Genomic DNA, 21,696 nt, shown 5'->3' with positions numbered 1-21,696 from the left:
TCTCCTACAACATCACGGCCCTCCCTGCCCTCGCCGTCGCCTGCCGCGGCGGCATCCCTACCCTCCCGTTGCCTGCCGCGGCGGCCTCCTTGCCCTCGCCGTCGCAGCCGCCTACACCTCCGCTCTCCCCGCCCTCCGCCGCCTCCCGCACTTGCATTGGGATTTAAGTAACTTGGCTTTGCTTTGCTTTTGGCGCCTCCCTCGTCTGCACGCAAGGAAGGAATCCCGGATTTTTCAGACCGGTCGATTCTTTCATGCCACACACAGAACACAGCACACAGAGCGTGCTCGTGCCGGCTGCCATGTCGTTCTTCTCGGCTGATAAGTTTTTGGGCTGTTGGGCACACAGCCCACATCATCGAGCCCAGCGCAGCCCAACATAGAGGACGGGGAACCTATTTTATTTCTCTCTCGTCTCCTCATTAATCCAGTGTCATATCATCTAAAATGGTAAGATGAAACCCTAATTAATGTGTATGAAACTCTCACAAAACCTCCACCGAATCACTAGCACGATTACCCAAACAAGCAGCTCGGCTGCAACAGCATTACGGCACAGGAAGGCACAGAGCACCTGCTCCAATAAGTATAGCACAGCGTCGCATCACCAAAACACTAAAAGCAGATTTCATCAAAACACTAAACTAGTTATTTGCTTCCACCGTCAGATCATGTGCCTATCATCAAATGTTGTTTTAGCTGGCCAGGGCGCCGCAGCACAAGCCCCATCTACAACCTCTAATGTGATGTGGTTCAAAACACATCCACATGATACATCCACCACCATACTATACTAGGCCATACTCAGCATTTCCCAACGCTATGGCCACAACAGCAACACCTAGGACCAGAGGCCCCCTCAACTCCCCCCAGGTAGCCCACTCAGCCTGGGCATCCTCATTTAACATGGAAGCTTAGGGCTTCATTAATCCTACTGAAAACGACTCGGAGAGGGATGCATGCGACGGTTGCTCCGGAGACTTTCCCCACCGCCGACTTCCTGTCGTCGCCATCTCTCTGACCCGAAGCGAAAGAGGAAAGCCTCCGCATCTTTCTTGATGAGGATGCTGCTTTTTTCGTATGCGGCTGCCATAACTTGTCCACTTCTTTCTCCGAGGTCTTTCTGCTGCGGCTTTTGGGTTTTGCCCGGCATGCCTGTGGCGGTGGTGGCACAAGGCATCGCAGGCCCTCAGTTTCGTCCCTCTTCAGTATCATTCCATCCACATTGCTTGTTGCTGGATGCTGGTCATCTCTACTTGATAAAGGATGGTCAAACACATCATTGCAGACCTCCACAGAGACTGGATACCCCACAACGGGTTTACGGTTCCACTTACTCATAAGAGAAACGAGGGGCACACGACGCCCCATGTTGCTGCTCCCCAGGACACTCAACTCCACATCATAAAGGATGGAATTCAAATGCAGTGTCTTGATTGGCTTCACTGCATGGCATCTTTCAAAATCCCATGCTTTCTTTTGGGGTGGCAGTACCTGTAGTGGCAGCTCAAACACAAGCGATGTCACTGAACCACTATCACAATTTGAACGGTTGCTTATGGTTTCTGATGACTCTTCAGGATCATGCTTGCTTTTAGAATGTTGCTGCTCAACTGCACCAATACAATCCAAATCAGTAGGAATCACAGCACGATGCAATTTACCATCAGCACCAGAGGTCTTGTTCAAAGAACGCTTGTCCAGCCTTTTCTCCAAAAGGACAACCTCATCTCTTGGTGCTTTGTGCTTTACTGTCTTTGCTTTGTGGTGTTCGTGCTTATCAGAGTCTCTTGTCCTGTTGCTGACCTCCTGATCAACAGACCTTATGGTTCTCATCTTAATATTTTTGCGGTCACATTTCACAGCTTTGCTGCAGTCATTAGCTTGCTTATTATGTTTCCAGGTAGCGTGCTTTGCCGACCCACAAAGTAGATATTTCTGCAAATGATCTGGTGAAAATTCAGTCTATAAGTATTGCATTCTTTAGAAGTTCAGAAACAGGAAGAAAACATTGCACACGCCAGCAATTCAGAAGATAAGATGTCAAGATACCACAGTGCAGATAAGAACAAATAAGGCATAACATTAAATCAAAATCATTAATCTACCTATTCCACAAAAAAAATGTTGAATCAGTTTTATACAATGATTAGCAGAGAGTAGTATGATTCCAATCAGCAATATTTAAAAGGGCAACTGCAGGCAGGCCAGATGGTGTCCCCGTTACTATACTTAGATCAGTGAGATTTTGGACACAAGAAAATTGCCATATGGTGAACATGACCCCTCAACAAAAGACACAGGCTAGAGGTAACAGCAGCAGGGATATCGAATTAGCAGTGTAACTATCTAATTCAAGTGCTGTGTGTATCTTCCAGAAACTACAAGTAGTCACCTATGGTCATACATCTACTTGGACAACCTAAAAGACAATTGCTGCTGTTAGCAAAGCAGGTTTACCTGGTTCCAAGATACTTCGTCCAACAAGGGGGGTTTCGACAAAATCGCCCCCATGACAGAAATCATCAGCGAGTAACCTGGTCATGCAGGATGTCTCGGTGCCCTTTGCTTGATCTGTTTTGAATGCGGCATTGCGATGACAGCTGGTCATGTCCAACGAAGAATCCAAGGTCGAAGTGCCAGAAGAGCTGCTTGAACAAGTAGACACACTCAAGAAATGTTCATTGGCCGTGTGGCCATTTGATCTGGAAACATTCCAAATGTCTCCGTTGCAAAGCTCTGATAGAGGTCGGGACCTATCCTTCTTCCTGGGGATTCCACAGGGTTGGTCCTGGTGCACAGCTGCATGCTTCCTCTTTGTGGAGGCAGGAGACAGAATACATGTTCTCACCTGGTCAACATTAGGCAGATCATCATACTTGGGAGCAGAGATTGTGCCGGCATGGGGAAAGTCCGTTGGGGGAACAGTTTTGGATCCGATATCCCTGAGGTCCCTCATACGGCGGGACCCTTTGGGCACATCGTCCTCGGAGTCATAGGGCGTCTTGCGCTTCCTCTTGGGCGGAGGCGGTGGTCGTGGCGGTTGGTTGTCAGTAGAAGGATCACTTGCTGCAGCATCCTTGACTTGTCCGTTTGGCATTTCAATTTTGGGGCCGGGCGAGCAGGTACCACCATGAAGGTAGGTCTTGCTTGTTGGCTCCAGTTTGCGCTCCCTCTCAATGTCGAGGGCCTGGAGAATGGCGTCCTCCATGCGAGCGTACCTGCCCTTGTTGTAGTTCCAGCTGGTCTTGTTGCCGGTTGCTGCGAGGACGTTGGTGATGCGCTCTTCGAAGTCGTGCTCCCCGCAGCGGAAGGGCTTGACGCGCTTGCACCGGTCGAGGTTACACCAGTCGCTATGGCAACGAATTATCCCCTTGTTAATTTCACTGGAAGTGGCAAGGTGAGGACTGACACACTAATACTCCAACTAGGTGGGGGGAAGCAGGGAGAGGAGAGGGGCGGGAGAGCATACACGAATGTTGGCCCGTCGCGGCGGCGTCCGAGGAGCATGATGGGGGTGGCGGCGCAGCGTGGCGGAGCGGCGCAGCCGACGGGAACGTCCTGCGGCGAGATGACGATGCTGGGCCACCAGGAGCCGTTGGGGCGTCGAAGCCACACCAGGGTCCCCTCCGCCGAGACATCGACCGCTGGAGACAACTCCGGCTCGGAGGCATCCTCCTCCTTGGGCAGCGCCCCCATCTGCGCTCGTGCTCCTATCCGCCTTCCTCTGCGGCAATCTGATCTCCCCGCACCGCGGCCGACAGCCGAGCAGGGGTGGGGGTGCCGCGCCGCGGCGGAAGTGCGGCCGCGGCCGCGGCGGGGCGGAGGCAGATGCCACCGGGCCCGGTGGTGGCAAGAGGCGAGGTGTAGCGGTGGGGTGGAGTAGCCGGGTAGGGGAAGAGGAGGCAAGGTGGGAGAGAGTAGAGACTAGAAAGAGGAAAGGCAAGGCAGGTGAGCGACGGAAATGGACCGGACTGGACGGAACCCCCTGACATGGGCTGTGCATATATGGGCCATCAGAGCCCACCAGTCACCAGCAAACATTGGGCCGACGGGGTCCAGCAAAGCAAGGCCCATTACAACCCTCTCCACCCGCGGGGTATATAAATCGTGCTGTCCGGCTGAGATTCCATCGCGTCGTCGTCGAAACCCTTTGCCCCTCCCAAATCGCGGAAACCCTAGCCCCCAAATCATACCGCAGCAGCAGCAGCTGGTACTGAACCCTATCCTCTCGCCGAGGCCTCGACTTTCTTTCTTCTTTGCAGCCACCGCCGCTCCAATCCCCCTTACTTCCCCAGCTCCGCTCGCTAGATCCATTCATGTGAGTAGTAGATTCTCTCTTTTTTTTTGTGCGTGTGTGTCCGGGGCGTTTGAATTTGACCTTGCGGGTGCGTGCGAATCGCGAGATCTGCGCGCCTAGGATTTGGTTGCTGATACATGGATGTTTTTCGCTTCTGCTCAGGATGGGAGAGACCAAGGAGAACGACGTATACGAGGAGGAGCTCCTGGACTACGAGGAGGACGACGACAAGACAGTCGATGGCTCCGCCGCCAAGCCCACCGGAGAGGTCGCGAAGAAGTACGCTCTCTCTTACTCCACTACTTTGATAGCTTTAACTCTGTGTTTTATTTGATTTTGCTGCTTTGAGATGGGGCCCGATCTGAACTATACTCACATCTGTTGTTCCGTTCGAACAACCAGGGGCTACGTCGGCATCCACAGTTCCGGGTTCAGAGACTTCCTCCTCAAGCCAGAACTGCTTCGTGCTATCCAGGACTGCGGTTTTGAGCATCCATCCGAAGGCAAGCTTCTCCTTTAGTGTCTATTGTTTTAACCGTTGACTTACCTGCTAGTGCATATCTTGGTGTCCTGCTCGAGAACCAGAATTGGGTGCAGAAACTTGATTCGCGGCCCTTGTTTTTTCTAGCAGATTCACTTGTTAATGTTAGTTAGGCAGTGACCTTAATTTTGATGTCATTGACTCATGTGAGCCCCACATGTCAGTGAGATAATGATGGTATATATCTAACTTTGGGATCTTTTAATGGTATAGATCCAAATTTCCCTTAATTTTTAGAAGATTAATAATTGGAATTTTATATGTAGCCTATTTATCCTATAAGTTCTGCTGTGGTTTACAACTATGAGGTGGAAAGGTAGCAGTAAATTAGCTTCTCCACCCTATGACATGATGTTATGAAGCCCACTTCTTAAGGAGTTGTTGGAATAAAGCATGTCTTTAGCTTCTCCAAGGAGTTTCAAATCAATTTATGAAACAATGGCTTAGCCATATAATTTTCAGGCATGTGCATAGAATGCCATGCTGCATTGACTATCTCCCATGGTCGTATATGGAAGCAAGATCTAGATTTTGCGCTTTGGTTGTGTGTGCTGTTGTGTGCTTCACGGCATTGTGGTGTCTATTTGCATCATTCTTAATCACTGAGTAGTTTGTGACATTCTCTTGTCGGTTTGCAGGTACAATTTCTCCTGATACTCCATGTTGGAGCAGAATATGGTAACACTTTCCATTATCACAGACCAAGACACTTTTACTCACTGGGGTGCTGCTCCAATTTCTTTTGGTTCCACATCAGTGCAACACGAGTGCATCCCTCAAGCAATTCTTGGGATGGATGTCATATGTCAAGCAAAATCTGGGATGGGGAAGACTGCAGTTTTTGTCCTATCATCCCTCCAACAGATTGATCCTGTTGCGGGTCAGGTAGCAGCACTTGTATTGTGCCACACAAGGGAACTCGCCTACCAGGTTTGTAGCTGCAGATTAAGTATTTGCTAGTTTTCTTCATGGATCTGCAGATTAAATTATTTTCCGCTCATATCTTCAGATCTGCCATGAGTTTGAGAGGTTCAGCAAATATCTGCCTGAAGTTAAAGTTGCTGTCTTCTATGGAGGAGTTCACATCAGGAAGCATAAAGATTTGCTGAAGAATGAGTGCCCTCATATTGTGGTTGGCACACCTGGAAGGATACTTGCTCTTGCCAGAGAGAAGGATCTATCACTCAAGAATGTGCGACATTTCATCCTTGATGAATGTGACAAGATGCTCGAGTCACTTGGTAATTTTTGTTATTAACTCATTTAATTATGATTGGTGCCCTTTTTCGCCCATGATGTCCCTTACAAGTGTATATATGCAGATATGCGGAGAGATGTCCAGGAGATCTTCAAAATGACTCCTCATGATAAGCAAGTCATGATGTTTTCTGCAACACTCAGCAAGGAGATCCGTCCTGTATGCAAGAAATTTATGCAAGATGTAATGTCCTGCAGCCTTCCCCAGCTCTCCCTTCCACAGTTGATCGTATTTAATTCCATTGCTCCGGCGGTGGTCTTGTAGCTGCTACTCATTTACTGGCATCAGAGTTGCCATTGTGTCATCTGCTGCCTCTAGGTGAAGGCAGGTTTCTTGTGTCCCAATGTGTAGTATGTAGTCAGTTTGTTCTCATTTCCTTTTTAATTAAAAATCACCGGTGCTGTAGAAGGTGGAGAGGTAGAGTCCAAACTGTGAATTTTTGGCAATGTGTTGGCAACTGGGGGCAGATAAAGGTGGTTGCCTCCTGTTGTGAAGATGCAATCGCGTACTTCCATGTTCACTTGGTTTTACTCCATTGGACTTGACTGCTGGTTCTGGTTCTCCATCTCTCTTGGGCTGGTGGATAACGAAGCTTTCTTTTGCTGGGATTGAATTGAGAAGCACTGTTGCAAAATGTAAAGCAGTTTTGAAGAGGTTCTAGTGAGGAACAGTGCATAAGTCAACTTCTATAAGGAGGCTGCATATTCTGACAGAGGGATTAATATGCCATTCTTTTGGTATATACTGCAAGATTGATGATGGAATGCTAATTTCTTTCATCTATCATTTCTTCCCTTACAGCCAATGGAAATTTATGTTGATGATGAGGCAAAATTGACCCTCCATGGCCTTGTACAGGTAAGAATAGAATTATTTGCTCTTTGTGAGAATGCACACGTTTTTATTTGTCTGGCATATCTTGATAATCCTATTCATTTTTTGTGCAGCACTACATAAAACTTAGCGAGGCAGAGAAGAACAGGAAACTGAATGATCTGTTGGATGCTCTTGATTTCAACCAAGTTGTGATATTTGTGAAGAGTGTTAGCAGAGCTGCAGAACTGAATAAGTTGCTTTGCGAGTGCAACTTCCCTTCAATCTGCATCCATTCTGGAATGACCCAGGAAGAAAGGTGTGTTCACTTTGCCCTCCACTCAGTTATTAGTGTCTTAAGAGAATGGTCTAGTTAGTTACTTAGGTGTGAGCAATTGGTTGTTAGGCACTTAGTTCATCTTTGTTTTTAGTGAACTTATCTTGCTTTGTTTTCCTTCTGTACTGCAATCCTTCCTCGTAGGCTTAATAGTATCATCTTTTTTTGTTTGTTAGTTTGTACCGTTTATTTTATGTATCTGGGAGAAGCGCTTGCAATCAGTAGGCTGTGAAGCCTTCATAAGATTATATTTGTTTTGTTGTTTAGTTAGGTACTTGCCAGAACACATTTTTTTCAGCCTTTGTGAATATGTTTTTCTTTGGGCAGGTTAACCCGGTACAAGAACTTCAAGGAAGGCCACAAGAGAATTCTGGTGGCCACAGATTTAGTTGGCAGGGGCATTGATATTGAGCGTGTCAACATTGTTATAAACTATGACATGCCAGACTCAGCTGATACATATTTGCACAGGGTAACCTTCGATTGGTGTAATGCTAGGTTCCCTAATATATTCCGTTGCTGATGATTCCTTAATACCTGTTGCAGGTTGGACGAGCTGGTCGTTTTGGCACAAAGGGACTTGCAATTACCTTTGTTTCCTCTGCCTCAGATTCTGATGTTCTTAACCAAGTATGTGCCTGTCTGCTCTTAGTTTGGTTGCTGCCCACGTCATTGAGTTTGGCCTAACAAAGTAACAATGGTTTCTTATGTTTGATAGGTGCAAGAAAGGTTCGAGGTGGACATAAAGGAACTGCCTGAGCAAATAGACACTTCCACATACAGTAAGTGGTGCTACCTTGATCTTGAGATACTAATAGCCTTCCTTCGACTGTGGGTTATATAATGTGTCCTGATATGGTTCTTGTTGTGATTGCCAGTGCCATCATAAGCGCCTGAGCTGCTGCTGCTGCTACGCATTCTCACCATGCTTCAAAGGTGGAATAATTTAGCAGAAGAGGGGAGTGTGCAGCCTCGATGTTGTCCTGCTACGACCCTTCTGGGACTAATGCATCATGGAGGAATTTGTGTTGCCTCCTGTACTTTAAACGGCAGTCTGGATTCTGATCTGTACCTTAAGACTAATTTCCGTTTTGGTGTTTGTATGCGGGTCTATCTTGTGCTGTTACGTTATGTTAGGATTTTGCTTTGGCCTAAAAAAGTATGTGTTACGTTATGTTCGGATTTTGCTTTGGTCTAAAGTATGTATGAGTGAGCTGTTTCCTGTGTTGAACTTCCTGCTCTGCTTTAGCTGACTGGATTTTCCTGTGATGGTTCCTTGCTGATGTATTGCCTATTGCTGAAGATTGTTCCTATGATCAGTTGTTGTCTCGAATGGAAGTTTCAAAAAAAAAAAAGATTGTTCGTAGCTTTTTTGCGGCTTGATTTTCTCGCCCGCAAGTATCAGTTGAAGTACACACGATGGACGATGCCATAGCAAGAGGTCTAGTTCGTTTTTTGTATGTATATATTACAGTGAAAGGCGGCATGTCATCATCCCCCCCCCCCCCCCCCCCCCCATCCTAAACTTTTCTTCTGATACAATACAAGGGCACATCGGTCCTCATGAGGCCAAGCCCAGCGGGCAATGCTCTAGTATAACTTGTACTAGATAATCAGATGCTGCTAACCAGCATTGTGCTAGCATTATACACATCATCATTATTGTATTGGTATTGCACTGATCTTATTCCTTTCTCTCTGCAATCCACAGGAAGCAGATACATACATACGGGGTATATATGTATGCTGTACTCGCCTCGCCATACATGGTCAGCTCATCACACTCCTCAGGCAAAAACTTTCTCCGCGAAGATATCGAGCAGCGATAGCGCCTGCATCCATCAACATACCCATCGTCATTTCTGTTCGTGCAAAGATTGATTTTTTTTTGTATCGTCACCATTAGTGTAAGTGAGCAAGCAGCTAACCTCAGGGACACTGAGCTCCAGCCTGAACTTGGGGCCGTCGTAGTGGTGGAGGATGGGGCGGAATGCGTCCTCCTCCAGCGGGTCGCAGATCTTCCTCGTTGCGACCTTCACCTGTTGAGATCCACACACGGATTAGATTAGGTTATAGTATTAGACTGATGCCACATGGTATTCAGATCGAGATGGAGACGGACAAACAGATGACGGACAGCTCAAGGCACTGCTTTTTTTCCTTTATGTTGTTTGGCTTTTGTGTGTGTGCATGACAAGATTAGGCCAGTAAGGCAAAAGCTTGACAAGGTCACGTTCAACCAACCAACCGATCCAACTTGATTGATCGATAATGTCGGCCAACCACCTTGACAATTAGGAGCTCATTACTTTTCTGCGCAGCTAAGCTAAACTAGTGGCCGTCTTCTTTGCTTTTGACAAATTAGGCCAGCTTGACAGGATCACTTCAACCAAACAAGCTAATCTTTCTTTTTTGGATGAATTAATCTGTTTCTGAAGAATAAGAATTACTCCTTTTCTTGTACAGGCTAGCGCTAAAAAAGGATGAACAATATATCCTAGAATCTTTGCTATTTTCAGTTGTTGAGGATGATTTTGAATTTTGATTGATACCTGAGCGGGGAAACGGGACTCTCCGGGGCATTTCTTGTCCTCCCAAGCTGTTGGATCGATGTTGGATCCTCCGAAGCTTGCGGCCTGCGTGCGATGAAATTTCAGTAATCCTGAAGCAATGAAACGATGCTCTGATGGCTAATAAGTCGCTAAGAAGAAAAAAAAAATTGAACCTCAAAGATGCCGTGGAGCTGATGGGTGGAGTAGTTGTAGAGGAAGAGGGGCAGGCCTGGCCTGATGGCCCGCACCGAGTCCCTGTACCTGGACGGCAGCCCTGCAAGCAAAGCAATCCACCAATTCAATATTCCGATCGAATCGAACAATAAAATCCCAAACTTGAATTTGTTCTTGGGTTCGATTCAGTGCTGGATGCTGGAATCAATCCAATCCAATCGAATCCGTGCACGCAAGAGATACGACGGCGTACCGAAGAGCTGCCTCTTGAGGTTCTCCTCCATGGTGTCGTTGTTGCAGACGAAGATGTACCCGCCGATGGCCTCGCCCCTGGGCAGCGCCTCCGACGCCGGCAGGCTCTTGAACCTCTTGTCGACGCCGGCGCCGTTGCCGTTGCCACTGCCGGCGCTCTTCTTCTTGTCGTGGGCGGCGGCGTTCTTCTTGCCGACGCCGAAGCTGCTGTTGCTATTGCTGTTGCTGGCCGCCCTGCCGATGGACTTGTTGAAGTAGCTCTTGATGACGTCGCCGCCGGCGTTGGTGTTGGCGTTGAGGGCGGCGGCGTTCTTGCTGAAGTAGTAGTCGTTGCCGAGGCCCGCGGCGGGGCCGTTGACGCCCTTGCTGAAGGCGAGGCCGCCGGAGTTGTTGGTGTTGCTCTTGGCGTCGGGGGCGCCGGCGGGGAAGTAGTTGTAGCGGTCGGCGTTGGTGGTGGTGGCGTTGCCGAAGGCGAGCTTGCTGCCGGAGCCGATGAGGCCGGGGCCGCTGGGGGCGGCCAGCTTCCACGAGGAGGCGTTGACGCTCTGGTCGGGCAAGGAGTTGTTGGGGGAGGTGGAGGACGACCAGATGGAGTCGGCGATGGAGAGGTTGGAGAAGTTGTTCTGCAGCCGCAGCTGGTCGCTGAACTGCCAGAACTCGCGGTCGTAGCCCTCCATGGCAGCGGATCCCTGCTCCCCGGAGGCGGCGAGCGGCGAGGGAGGAGGAGGAGGAGGAGGCTGGCCGGATCTGGTGACCGACGAGGATGATGATTGGGGGTGGATGCGATGAATTGGAAATGGAAGAAATCGGGGTGCGGGTGCTGGAGCATTTTATATGAAAATTACGAACGTCTTGGATGGTGATGGTGGGTGGGACGGGGACGGGGGCACGCGGTTGGACGTGGTTGGCCGGCTGCTGGTGGGCCACGCCCACTACTCGGTGCTTTGTGACCCAAGTAAGGCCGTTTAGTTCGCGAAAATGTTTAGGTTTTTTATACTGTAGCACTTTCATTGTTATTTAATAATTAATATTTAATTATGAATTAATTAAATTTAAAAAATTCATCTTGTGCTAATTTGTTAGACTATATTATTAGTTATTTTTTCAACTAAATTTAGTACTCTATACATGTGTAATTTAATGTGATGGATGCTATGAATTTTTTTTTGGGAAAACAGGGCCTAACTGGCCCGGCTCCAGGAAGTTTCCTGGGAGATGAAAAGGGGTTTGGAGACTACGGGGCCAGGCCGGGCCGGGCTCGGAACGCGTCATTGGCCCGCTTCTAGAAGGATCAAGCAACCAGCGACCGTTTCGTCGCACTCGATCCTTCTAGGTTGTATTTTTTTCGTCGCGCTCGATCCTTCAAGGTTGTATTTGTCTTCTCGGTTGCTGGTTTTGGTTTCACTGCAGCTCATCACTTGCGACGAAACGGTTTTGGTTTTGGTTTGACACACGGACTGCAGTCATCACTTGCAGCTGCAGTCAAACCAAAACCAAAACCGAGAAGGCAAATTGATCGCCGTGCGACTCATCACTTGCAGCTGCAGTCAAACCTAGAGTGGTGCTACTCGGGCTAGAGACACACGGACAAGCGACTCGGTCAACTTCCATGGTGGACAACTCCTTTTCCCTTACCTTCCGAGTCCCGGCCGATTCCTCTCTCTTTCCTCCTCTTCCTTGTCAGCTGCTTCGTTGTATTTGTTGTTCGTCTTCACCGCACACTTCCCACTCTTCACATATACTCCAGTCATGTACGTATTCTAGGCGTCGTCGTAGACAATCAATCAATCAATCAACTAGCTAATTAGTGCTAGCTGCATTGCCGGTAATACTATGCATACCGCTTATTGAATCGTGGACCTACTTTGGCTCTTGGCTCTACATATCTATATGTATAGAACTTTCTTCTCTTATTAGTGGCCGGTACTGCTAATTAAAGGTAGGTCTCAATATACAGGGTGTGTTTAGTTGGTGAAAAAATTTGAGTTTGGGTACTGTACCACGTTTCGTTGTTATTTGATAATTAATATCTAATTATAGATTAATTAACGTTGTTAGATTCATCTCGTAGAAATCAGTTAGATTGTGTAATTAGTTATTTCTTTTAACTATATTTAATATTTCATGCATGTGTCTAAAAATTTGATGTGATGAGTATTCTAGAAAAAATTTGGGGTGTGTTTAGATCCGTAAAATAGGGGTAAAAAGGGTCACATCGGACACTGTGGCACACTATAGCACTTTTCGTTTGTTTGTGGTAATTGTTGTCCTACCATGACCTAATTAGGCTCAAAAGATTCGTCTCGTTGTGTACATCAAAATTATACAATTAGTTTTTTTATTTATCTACATTTAATACTCCATACATGAGGTAAAAGATTTGATGTGATATGTGAATAGTGAAATTTGGAGAGAGAAATTTTACAAGTAAACACATCCTTGGAAACTAAACGGGGCCACAAATTGTGCAGCAGCAGCAGCATCATGTGATGTGAATATGCATGCATGATTGTCTGTTCACGAATCGTGGACCCGTGATGGCCATGGCGGCCTGTCGAGCAGCGACGAACGGACCGGGCGACTAGCTATATATCCTGCCGGTAACGATTTGGTCCGAGATAACAGCTAATATCTATTTTATATGTTGAATAAAATACATCTGCTAAATAATTTTTTTACACTTTCGTACGCACTTCGCACAAAAAATTCGAACCGGAGTTACCAACTTTCCAGGGACCGACTATTTAAGTTGGTTGGACTCCCTCACTGTTTCCAATTTGGGACTAAAAAGGGTGTACCGCGGCGCTAGCCGTGCGCTATAGTAACCCGCGCGGCCCATTCGGCTCGTGGGCCGTAACAATCTTCCCCATTAGGATTCGACGTCCCCTCGAACCAGCTTGCTTACCCATACGGGACAAAGGAGCAGAATAACGGCTAAGATCTATTCTGCACGTTGAGTAAAACACACCTGCTAAATAATTCTCTTGCGCTTTCGTCCTCGCTTCACGCAAAAAGTTCGAACCGGAGTTACTAGGTTCCTAGAGACCGGCTATTTAAACTAGTTGGGCTCCCTCACCGTTTCTAGTTTGGGACTAAATAGACTGTGCCGCGGCGCTATAGTAGTTGTATGCTACATTAACCCGCACGGCCCAGTCGGCCCGTGGGCCTGACACTGGCGACACGTCGATCGGCACAGGGAAGAGAGAAAGAGGTGATATGGACATCCGCACATGGCAAATGAGACAAGCAAGCTACAGAAGATAGGTTACTTAGTGCTTTGCTTTGCTTTGCTAGTGGGGAACTGGGGATACAACTAAGATTATTAGAGAGGGCGGACGACACTGTCTGTACTCTGTAGTGTGTGCTGCGACGGATGGCGACCCTTCACCGTACCGTCCAGGTAGTCACTACCCACCCAGCATCCAGCATACATCTCACCGTTCGTCTCCGATCCGATCCACGACGAGAGAGGAGTGAATGTAATGTATCGATCTCACCGTTCGTCTACCTGCAGACAGCAGATGATCACATAGATTATTGAGGTCCCTGTACTGTCTCCATCCATAGCTAATTACAGTAAGACACGCCGGCCGTCAGAAACAGAAACGAGCTAGGCCTGATTGTATTGCAAGTTCTTAGTGTGTTTTGCATGCACATTTCATTCTCTCTAATAACCCCGGATCCTCTATATATATATCTCTGGTGGCCATGGCAAGGAACGGACCATTTCCTCCTGTTGTCTAGCTCAGCCTCCACACATGACTAGGGGTGGTAAAAGGGTGACAAAAGATCTTATTAATTTTTAGTCTAAATAATTTAAGGATCAGATTCTAAAAGAGTCAGACTCTAATTTTATACAATTTTAAATTAAAAAATTAAATATGCCCTAGACAGACTCTAATCAATTTGTCAGCCTTCACTCCTCTCATCTCCAAGGTGGACAAACAACTCGCTGGTTGGAAAGCCACCCTACTTAACCATGCTGGACGGCTGGTCCTGCTGAACGCAATGCTTGATGGCATGCCACCTCATGTCCGCCTTGTTCCTTCCTGCTGGCACCGTCGACGCCCTGGACAGACGACGTAGGGCTTTCCTCTGGTCCGGCCAGGACACCGTCCATGGCTCTCAGTGCCTTGTTGCTTGGGAAAAAGTCTGCACTTCCAAACTTGAAGGTGGCCTCGATGTGAAGCAAATCAACGTGCAGAACGCTTTGCCTGCTGCTCAAACTACTCCATCGGCTCCATCATCCTGCAGGATCCTCCTGGGCCTCTTGGGTCCGTCAGCGCGTGGATGTGCACACCCTGGATGGTGATGTCCATGGCGCTCACTGGGACGCCATTCGCTCGCTGCTGCCGGCCTATCGCCAGATAGCCCATGTTGTGGTTCACAACGGCGGCACCACGGCGTTCTGGGAAGATAAATGGACCGGGAATGCCCCTCTGTGCTCGACCTTCCTCGTGCTGTACAGCCATGTGTTGCACCATGGCGCAAACGTCAGTGCCGTCGCGGCCGCGGGACTGGATCACTTCCTCGCCCCACGACTAAGTATCCAGGCCCGCTCCGAGCTAGATTCGATCCAACACATGCTGGATTCCTGGGAGCCAGACCCCGGCGTCGACGTGCGCCGCTGCGCACTGGAGGGTGCCGGTCACCGGTTGATCACCAGCAAAATCTACAAGCTCGCGACCTCCTCTACCGATGCATGAGTCTACTACAATGCAACTTCGTCTGGCGGAATTATGCCCCCCCCCCGAAGGTGAAGTTTTTTGCTTGGTTACTTGTCCAGGAGCGCATCCAGTGCAAGAGCAATCTAAAGAGGAAGAACGTCGTTGACTCTGACTTATGTGAGCTCTGCACTCTTTCTCCGGAGACATCAACCCACCTGATCTCAGGCTGCCCCTTTGCTCAACGCTTTTGGCGCCGCATCGGCTGGGACCCATCCCTCATTCCCCCCGCTTCTGAACTCTGGAAGATACAGGCTCAAGCTGGTGCCCCCCAAGTCCCTACACACGATGATCCTCCTCTGCTGTTGGGAACTCTGGCTACACCACCATGATGTGGTCTTCCGTCACCGTGTGCCATGCCTCCACCGCCTGCTCTCCTCCTGCCGTGAAGCCTCTAAACTTTGGCGAGGCTGTTTGCCTGCCAAAAAATACCGCAATGAAGTCGACTACTGGACTGCTCTCTTTACCATGTAATCCACTACCCTCGCCTTGTGCTGGTTTTATCCCCTGCAGCCATGCGCTGCTAATGTAATCGCCCTTGTAACCTCAGTATGTTGAACTTCCATCACCGGTCACCCGGCATCTATGGAATTAATTCAGGTGGGGACTAATCGCCCCCCCCCCCCATATTTTCCCTCAAAAAAAATTAAATATCAATTAGAATTGTGAAGAAAACATTAAGGCCATGGACCATTACCACCCCTAGATATGACACACCCAACCGTGTGCCGTGATCGACCATCACGTACGTGGTACGAAATGTTCAACACTAACAACGCTAGCCTGCTTCATCGTGATCACCACCATCCACATCGTGGGCACCTTGCCTAAAGATCCCATTTTTAATTATTTTTTCGCCCTTCCGATTAGCCCAAACTTTTGATTTTCTCTGATCACAAATACTTGCCGTCAACTTTTTTAAAAAAGAAAAAAAAAACTGCTTCGACTGTCGAGACCTAAAACCACGCTCAACCTGACAATTTCACGCCGAGACAGGTCACAGATGCGCTCCTTTCCGTTTACCTCTCTTTCCCACACCACACAGCTTTGAAATAAAAGGAGCTCTCGATGACTCGATCGGCATGCCCGGCAACAACTATTATTATCCCGTAGGCTTTCTAGAAGCGAAAGGCAGCCGTCGCTATTGACTGGCGCCATGCCCTAGGGCACAAGGAGTCGAGGACGGACGTGTCCTGAGACTTGGAATCCGTCCCCAAGTCATCATCAGGTTAAAATCCGTCCCCATGATTCCCTGAATAGTCGTCGGGAGAAGAAGAGGCTAGGCGGGCCGTTGAAAGCCCAGTTAGGTGCAAAGGGCCCAGCAGGGGCAGCCGTCGCCCCTGTACTGTACGCATTGTCTGACTAAACAACGCCTCCATACTTTCAGCAGTCAGCCACTGAATGTTCTTATTCTTCACTGTTCATCGGTACTAGACTGTACGAGTCAACGCAAGATCGCGCTGTACGTTGCCCACCCATAAATGCAGCAGCTAGCATCCAGTTGGGCTCGCCTTTTACAACTGATCAAACTGCATGTTTTTCTTCAGACAGTAACAGGATATGCACATGGCACCCTTCTTTCAGAACAACTTAGTTCTTGATACGTACTACATCCAGTTTTGCTTGATTGCCTCTCTGCTCAAGTCCTAATGAGTTAATTAACGCACAGAACGACACATTGCCTTGGTTAACACCAACAATGTACACTCGTCTCTACAATATATTACATCTGAACTTAAGCTATAAATATATACCTAATGATTCGATTAACTGCTATTGCGATTAGGGCTGGGCACTTTTTAACCGAGAACCGATCACCGAACCGAACCGAGCCGAACCGAACCGAAAGTGTCGGTTTTTCGGTTTTCGGTTTCGGCTTCGGTTTTCAGATTTTGCTAACCGATGTTATCGGCTCGGCTTCGGTTCTCGTCGCTGGCGCACCGAACTCCCGAACTAACCGAAGTTCGGCAGCGCCATCCGCCTTCGGCCTGCGATCCTGCACCCCTTCCAACTTCAACACTCTGCCCCGGCAGCCCATCTAGCTTCTTGGCCCAACAACGTAGCCCAGTCCTCACCTACACAGATTGCTGAACTCCTGTGTCCGCGTTCATTCTATTCTGCCCCATACCCTATCCCTCGAGGCTTCTTCTCGTTCTCTCTCGCATCCGTGGACGGCGGCGGCGGCGGCGGCGGCGGCGGCACCCATCCGAAGGGACGCACGAGCTGCGCTACGCTCGCGAGGCCAAGTGCGCTACGCACGATGGCAAGAGCCGGCGGCGAGCAGGACACCGTACGTCCACGTGGTATGGCAATGATGGCATTTCGAATTGATTTTGTTAGCTTCTAGCCTTGCGTTCTTGATCTGTAAGTTCGATTACTAGCTTGTGATTAGTTTTTGCTCTCACGGCCCTTGATTTGTTGGCATCGACCAGATCTGTTTTGTTCTAATTTCTTGATGCAAGTTCATCTGTAATTCGGTTGAACCGAAAAACCGAACCGATGAACCGTAAACCGAAGACGTCGGTTTTCGATTTTGACACAGACCGATCGGTTTGCGATTTCTATAAACCGAAATTCTTGAAAACCAGATAAACCGAACCGATTAGCCCGAATAAACCGAATGCCCACCCCTAATTGCGATGCCTTTTTTTCCCTTTTGACACATTAATTATCTGAAAGCATCATCTTCCTTTCATACACATGTAGCCTACTTCAGTCAGACTTCCCACCCAGGGCAGGGCTCCCTCCAGTGCTCCATGCAAAATTGCAAATGAAGGCCACACCATTCACTCCAAAACAACTCACTGGGTAACACAGTCCAACTTTCAGCTCAGGAGCCCTAAATCCTCCACGTGTTGCTTGCTACACCCGGATTGACACCATCGTTGCCGCCATCTATCATCACGATATATTATGAAAATTATTTAACAAAACATCAAACAGTTGTGCGTTATGATCGAAATTGCTGAGACTAGAAATGCATACTTCCACGCTGTCTCGAAACAAAAAAACATATGGCAATGACAACGTAGCAAAACAGAAGCAGCAGTCCCTTCAGATAATGCGATGATCCGTCCTGCAAAATAACACATAAAGATGTTGCCTTTTAGTGCTGTTACCACAGTATCGACAGTAGTACTCTTGATTGCAGGAGAAAAAGGTTTGTTGTATCCCTAGAAAGAAACCTAGTACAGCGTAATCATGCCAACTACTGCCCATGGCCCATGAGTGTTCTGCTTAAAGAAATTTTGTCGAGCACCTTAATTTCCCCAGGATAATTAGATAAAAGTGCATATAACTAACCACTCATGATTCATGCTATCATGGTCAAAAGACGTGCAGTGCAAAATAAGGGAATAAACATTACCTGGAGGGTAAAGGTGGTTACAAATATAGCAAGAAACAGAGAACCAGTCCCAAGCAAGTTGAAATCAAGATCCATTGGGACTCCCATGATCCAGCCTACAAGGACACTCAATGGCACCTAGCACATTTCGATTCCACAATTCAAGGTTAGTGCAAATAGCACACGGAACTATGTTTAGAAATTTAGTAAATAAATACCCACCACAAACATGGAAATCTGTGTGGCAGAACCCAAAGATACTCCGAGGGTGATGTCCTGTTACAATCAGCAATTTTCTGTCAGTTGGTTACTACCTCAAAATTGCAATAAGTGAGCAAGAGCCCCTGAAGTTGCCTACCAGCTTGTTCTTAAAAGCAAATATGACTGCACCAGCATGCTCTGCCGCATTACCAACTATTGGAATCAAGATGATGCTAATGAAGCTCACAGATAGTTCCCATGATTTTGATGCCGCCTGTTAATACAACTACCAATTAGTATATTGCAAGCTGTACTATATCTTAAACCAGTATATCTATGCTGATTGAAAATGGGAATATAAACATGGCATTGTAGTACATACCTCAATTGTGCTAACGACAAACTCTGACAATACCGCTGTCATCAGAGTCATGACTCCGAGCCAGATCATTGCACTAGGAAATCCCAAGGCGGCCTCATCTTGGGAGACTGAATCATCACCATCATCTTCGACCTATCCATTTGGTTAGATCATGTACTTTTATCAACCAATTGGTATTATGCTAGCAGCTCCTGCTTGCCACTAATCAGCAATGTACAGTACACACCTCTTGGGGCTCAAAATGTTGGCGATGGGTCTTCAATTGGAAGAAAAGGTAGGCAACATAAGCCAGGAGCATGACAACGCTGCATGCTCGGGATAGCTCCAATCCTGCATCCCAAGAGACCACTGCATGCTCCCCAGAGCTCTCAGCATACCTCAGCATCAGTGGCAGAGAATGGCAAAGCACACCGAGAATCAGAAGTCCTGTGCTCACATCTGCCTGCATCTGTTACATACTTACATAACAAAACCAGATGCTCCTTTTAGTAAGATACCAGAAAACTTTCATGTTTCCAAGAATAGCCTAATAGGTGGGAAGTAGCTGAGTTGGTTACTCTGTCGTAAGGCTGCTCGGTTCCAAGGTTGGCCAGACCACCGAGGAAAAGGGAGGTTCCAAGGACAAGCAACAAGTTGGACAAGATGGAGCCGAGCAGGGAGCATTTCACCACCACTACCTTGCCTTTGTACAGGGCAAAGATTGCAATTATGATCTCGGTTACATTCCCAAATGTTGCATTCAACAGACCACCCACTGCAATATACTTATGTTGGTTAAACTAAATGTAAAGGTTGTGGACTGGATTACAAGATCTGATGTCAATTTTGTTACCAGTAGGTCCTGTGTAAAATGCAACCTGCCTGCAACACATTAACAGAAAGATGTTTATCAAAACACAGATAACACGACAAAAGATGATACGATAGGATTAACAAAACTTACTCCGTCAGGAAGCTTAATCGCTCAGCAAGAGGAACTAGACCAATTAAGCTAAGAACAAATACCCACTCCTGTTAAATTTCAAGAACAAAGCATATGTTTAGAAATTGGGGAAGGCACAATCATACACTGACTGCAAATAATTACTTCCTTCCTTCAGATTTAGTTTTGATGAAATGCATTGCCGAGGTGTAATCCTGGAGTGCAAAATGGCTAATGGCTATGGAACAAAATAATCGAGCCTCTTGTGCAACAAGCATTCACTGATGTGCAAGATCTTGTTTGCATGACATGTTTTTGGACACGGACAGACAAGAACATTGTAAGTGTGCAAGCTACCATGCATGTTGAACAGGACTGTGGTAAAAGACAAGAAAGCACCCCTCCTCTCAAAATTCTACTTTCGCTGGAGGAACTATATATATCGCCGTACCTAGTGAAAGTCTAAACCTGCTGAGCTGGAGGTAAGACTCCGTGTTATGTTGCCACTTGCCAACACTTACATGGTCAATGCGAAGAAACAAGTGGCCATTTAGTGAGGTCAAATTATGGCGAAGGAGAACATTGTGTGATGGAGGAAGGGTAAGCAGATTGTTAGATGTGTGCAGGACGTGGAGAAAGCATGCATGTGATTGTCAGATTAGTCTAGTTGGTGCTATTTCTTTCCATGATTCTATCTGTCTGAGATTGAATAGAATTTGACAGGAACAAGCTAGCCCATATGGTCACATGTAAATCCTTACTACATCTAATCATCACCAAAGTGCTGTGCCCTTCACGCGTTGCACTGTAGTATTTTCTTTGACTCGGATGGGTACTTTATGCAACAAAGCGTTGGGCTTTCAATGTTTGTTTGTTTTACTGTTGAGATGAAGGCAATGGCATTGAGAAGTGGCTGGCAGGCAGAGATTTCCAGTAAAGGAAGAATTGAGAGAGAGATGGCAGTCAATGAAGGCGGCACATGAAGTGATGCAATCTTGTCTCCTGGGCATGGCTGGCTCGCGTGATCAAAATGCAATTTTTATTCGTATCGCGGTTTCTCTTTTTGTCCTTGTTGGGTGATGGTGAGGGCATGGATCGAAGGAGACGGCGAAATTGAGGAACTGATGCTCTGAAATGGTTAAAATTGAAGGAGGGAGCGCGAAACTGAAGCCAAAAAGCAAATGCAATCACAGGAGGAGGAGGAGGAGGAGGAGGCGGCGGTAGTAAAGTACAGTTTGCCTGTCCGAAGTGGAAGATGCGCGCGGCGAGCGCGAGGATGACGGCGGGGAAGAGGAGGACGAGCTTGGTGCCGAGCAGGACCTCCTGGAGGTTGTCGAGGAGTCGCCGCAGCGGCGCGCAGGGGACCTTGCGGAGGAGGGCGAGGTCGGACTTCTTGCGGAGCGAGGAGGAGGACATGTTGTGGGCCGTGCGGCCGAGGTGGCGGGCGGCCAGCTCCTTGGCGCCGGGCTCGAGGAGCCCCGCGGAAGCGGCGGCCGTGGCGGCGGGGTCCATGCCGGTGCGCCAGCGCCACCTCTGCTCCTCCCTCCCGACGGCGGCTCCGCCACAGGAAGGCAGCGGGGGGCCGGGGGCGCTGGAGTTTGTGTGCGCCGCTCCAGCACGGGGGGTGTCGCCTGGCTTTGGATTGGCTGGACTCAGGCGGCTGGGGCTGCGCTGACGGTGGGCCTCCCTCGTCAGTCAGCCAGCGAGGCCCTTTCCTCCTGACCGTGATGCCTTCCTCCTCGTACACGTCCACACCGCAATTGCGTGCCGGCACGCCTCGCGCCGTAGAAAGAGAGCCGCCGGGCCGCACCGGAACGTCGTGGTGTGGAATTTGGATGCTCAGTGCAACGGCGACGTGGCTAGAGGAAGAAGATGACTATTTGGCTGGTTCTGA

At 48.2% G+C, this 21,696-nt stretch overlaps 4 protein-coding genes across 6 annotated transcripts; 1 reads left to right on the top strand and 3 right to left on the bottom strand.

Annotated features, from left to right (window-relative positions):
* Window positions 1–604: 604 nt before the first annotated feature.
* LOC120664407 (uncharacterized protein At1g51745-like) lies at window positions 605–3,930 on the bottom strand. 2 transcript variants are annotated; one of them, XM_039943619.1, is made up of 3 exons: window positions 3,473–3,930; window positions 2,461–3,386; window positions 605–1,949 (listed from the first exon to the last, which is right to left on the bottom strand). In XM_039943619.1, the coding sequence occupies exons 1-3, from the start codon at window positions 3,697–3,699 to the stop codon at window positions 898–900; spliced, it is 2,205 nt and encodes a 734-aa protein (XP_039799553.1). In that variant the 5' UTR covers window positions 3,700–3,930; the 3' UTR covers window positions 605–897. The 2 variants fall into 2 exon arrangements, with proteins under 2 accessions (XP_039799553.1, XP_039799554.1); XM_039943620.1 differs by having other exon boundaries at window positions 2,461–3,353; window positions 3,473–3,929.
* Window positions 3,931–4,110: 180 nt separating this feature from the next.
* LOC120664408 (DEAD-box ATP-dependent RNA helicase 15-like) lies at window positions 4,111–8,543 on the top strand. 2 transcript variants are annotated; one of them, XM_039943621.1, is made up of 13 exons: window positions 4,111–4,213; window positions 4,266–4,321; window positions 4,463–4,579; window positions 4,703–4,803; window positions 5,599–5,771; window positions 5,851–6,082; window positions 6,164–6,282; window positions 6,901–6,957; window positions 7,047–7,231; window positions 7,577–7,721; window positions 7,796–7,879; window positions 7,968–8,031; window positions 8,128–8,543. In XM_039943621.1, coding segments are annotated over exons 2-13 (1,290 nt in total). In that variant the 5' UTR covers window positions 4,111–4,213; window positions 4,266–4,319; the 3' UTR covers window positions 8,139–8,543. The 2 variants fall into 2 exon arrangements, with proteins under 2 accessions (XP_039799555.1, XP_039799556.1); XM_039943622.1 differs by having other exon boundaries at window positions 4,117–4,321; window positions 5,480–5,771.
* A 117-nt stretch (window positions 8,544–8,660) lies between these two features.
* LOC120664409 (B2 protein-like) lies at window positions 8,661–11,037 on the bottom strand. The gene is made up of 5 exons (XM_039943623.1): window positions 10,229–11,037; window positions 9,975–10,075; window positions 9,802–9,885; window positions 9,178–9,288; window positions 8,661–9,081 (listed from the first exon to the last, which is right to left on the bottom strand). The coding sequence occupies exons 1-5, from the start codon at window positions 10,902–10,904 to the stop codon at window positions 9,037–9,039; spliced, it is 1,017 nt and encodes a 338-aa protein (XP_039799557.1). The 5' UTR covers window positions 10,905–11,037; the 3' UTR covers window positions 8,661–9,036.
* Window positions 11,038–17,603: 6,566 nt separating this feature from the next.
* LOC120664406 (vacuolar cation/proton exchanger 1b-like) lies at window positions 17,604–21,443 on the bottom strand. The gene is made up of 11 exons (XM_039943618.1): window positions 21,042–21,443; window positions 19,824–19,891; window positions 19,713–19,741; window positions 19,438–19,634; window positions 19,107–19,328; window positions 18,881–19,012; window positions 18,656–18,772; window positions 18,520–18,573; window positions 18,319–18,435; window positions 17,937–18,027; window positions 17,604–17,846 (listed from the first exon to the last, which is right to left on the bottom strand). The coding sequence occupies exons 1-11, from the start codon at window positions 21,312–21,314 to the stop codon at window positions 17,791–17,793; spliced, it is 1,356 nt and encodes a 451-aa protein (XP_039799552.1). The 5' UTR covers window positions 21,315–21,443; the 3' UTR covers window positions 17,604–17,790.
* Window positions 21,444–21,696: the final 253 nt, after the last annotated feature.

Source organism: Panicum virgatum, chromosome 3N, assembly GCF_016808335.1.
Source record: "Panicum virgatum strain AP13 chromosome 3N, P.virgatum_v5, whole genome shotgun sequence".
Classification (NCBI taxonomy): Eukaryota; Viridiplantae; Streptophyta; class Magnoliopsida; order Poales; family Poaceae; genus Panicum; species Panicum virgatum.
Note: the sequence above shows the minus strand (reverse complement) of the source record. Positions and strands in the feature narration are given on the sequence as shown.

Coding starts and splice junctions, on each gene's coding strand:
- LOC120664407 (XM_039943619.1), bottom strand. CDS start 3,699: ATGGGGGCGCTGCCCAAGGAGGAGGATGCCTCCGAGCCGGAGTTGTCT. Junction 3,387..3,472: donor CGCGACGGGCCAACATTCGT/GTATGCTCTCCC, acceptor TGCCACTTCCAG/TGAAATTAACAAGGGGATAA. Junction 1,950..2,460: donor ACGAAGTATCTTGGAACCAG/GTAAACCTGCTT, acceptor AATTTTCACCAG/ATCATTTGCAGAAATATCTA.
- LOC120664408 (XM_039943621.1), top strand. Junction 5,772..5,850: donor CAAGGGAACTCGCCTACCAG/GTTTGTAGCTGC, acceptor TCATATCTTCAG/ATCTGCCATGAGTTTGAGAG. Junction 6,283..6,900: donor GCAAGAAATTTATGCAAGAT/GTAATGTCCTGC, acceptor CTTCCCTTACAG/CCAATGGAAATTTATGTTGA.
- LOC120664409 (XM_039943623.1), bottom strand. CDS start 10,904: ATGGAGGGCTACGACCGCGAGTTCTGGCAGTTCAGCGACCAGCTGCGG. Junction 9,289..9,801: donor AGTCCCGTTTCCCCGCTCAG/GTATCAATCAAA, acceptor GGATCTCAACAG/GTGAAGGTCGCAACGAGGAA. Junction 9,082..9,177: donor TGGAGCTCAGTGTCCCTGAG/GTTAGCTGCTTG, acceptor TGATGGATGCAG/GCGCTATCGCTGCTCGATAT.
- LOC120664406 (XM_039943618.1), bottom strand. CDS start 21,314: ATGGACCCCGCCGCCACGGCCGCCGCTTCCGCGGGGCTCCTCGAGCCC. Junction 19,013..19,106: donor AACATTTTGAGCCCCAAGAG/GTGTGTACTGTA, acceptor CCAAATGGATAG/GTCGAAGATGATGGTGATGA. Junction 18,028..18,318: donor TAACCACCTTTACCCTCCAG/GTAATGTTTATT, acceptor GTTATTTTGCAG/GACGGATCATCGCATTATCT.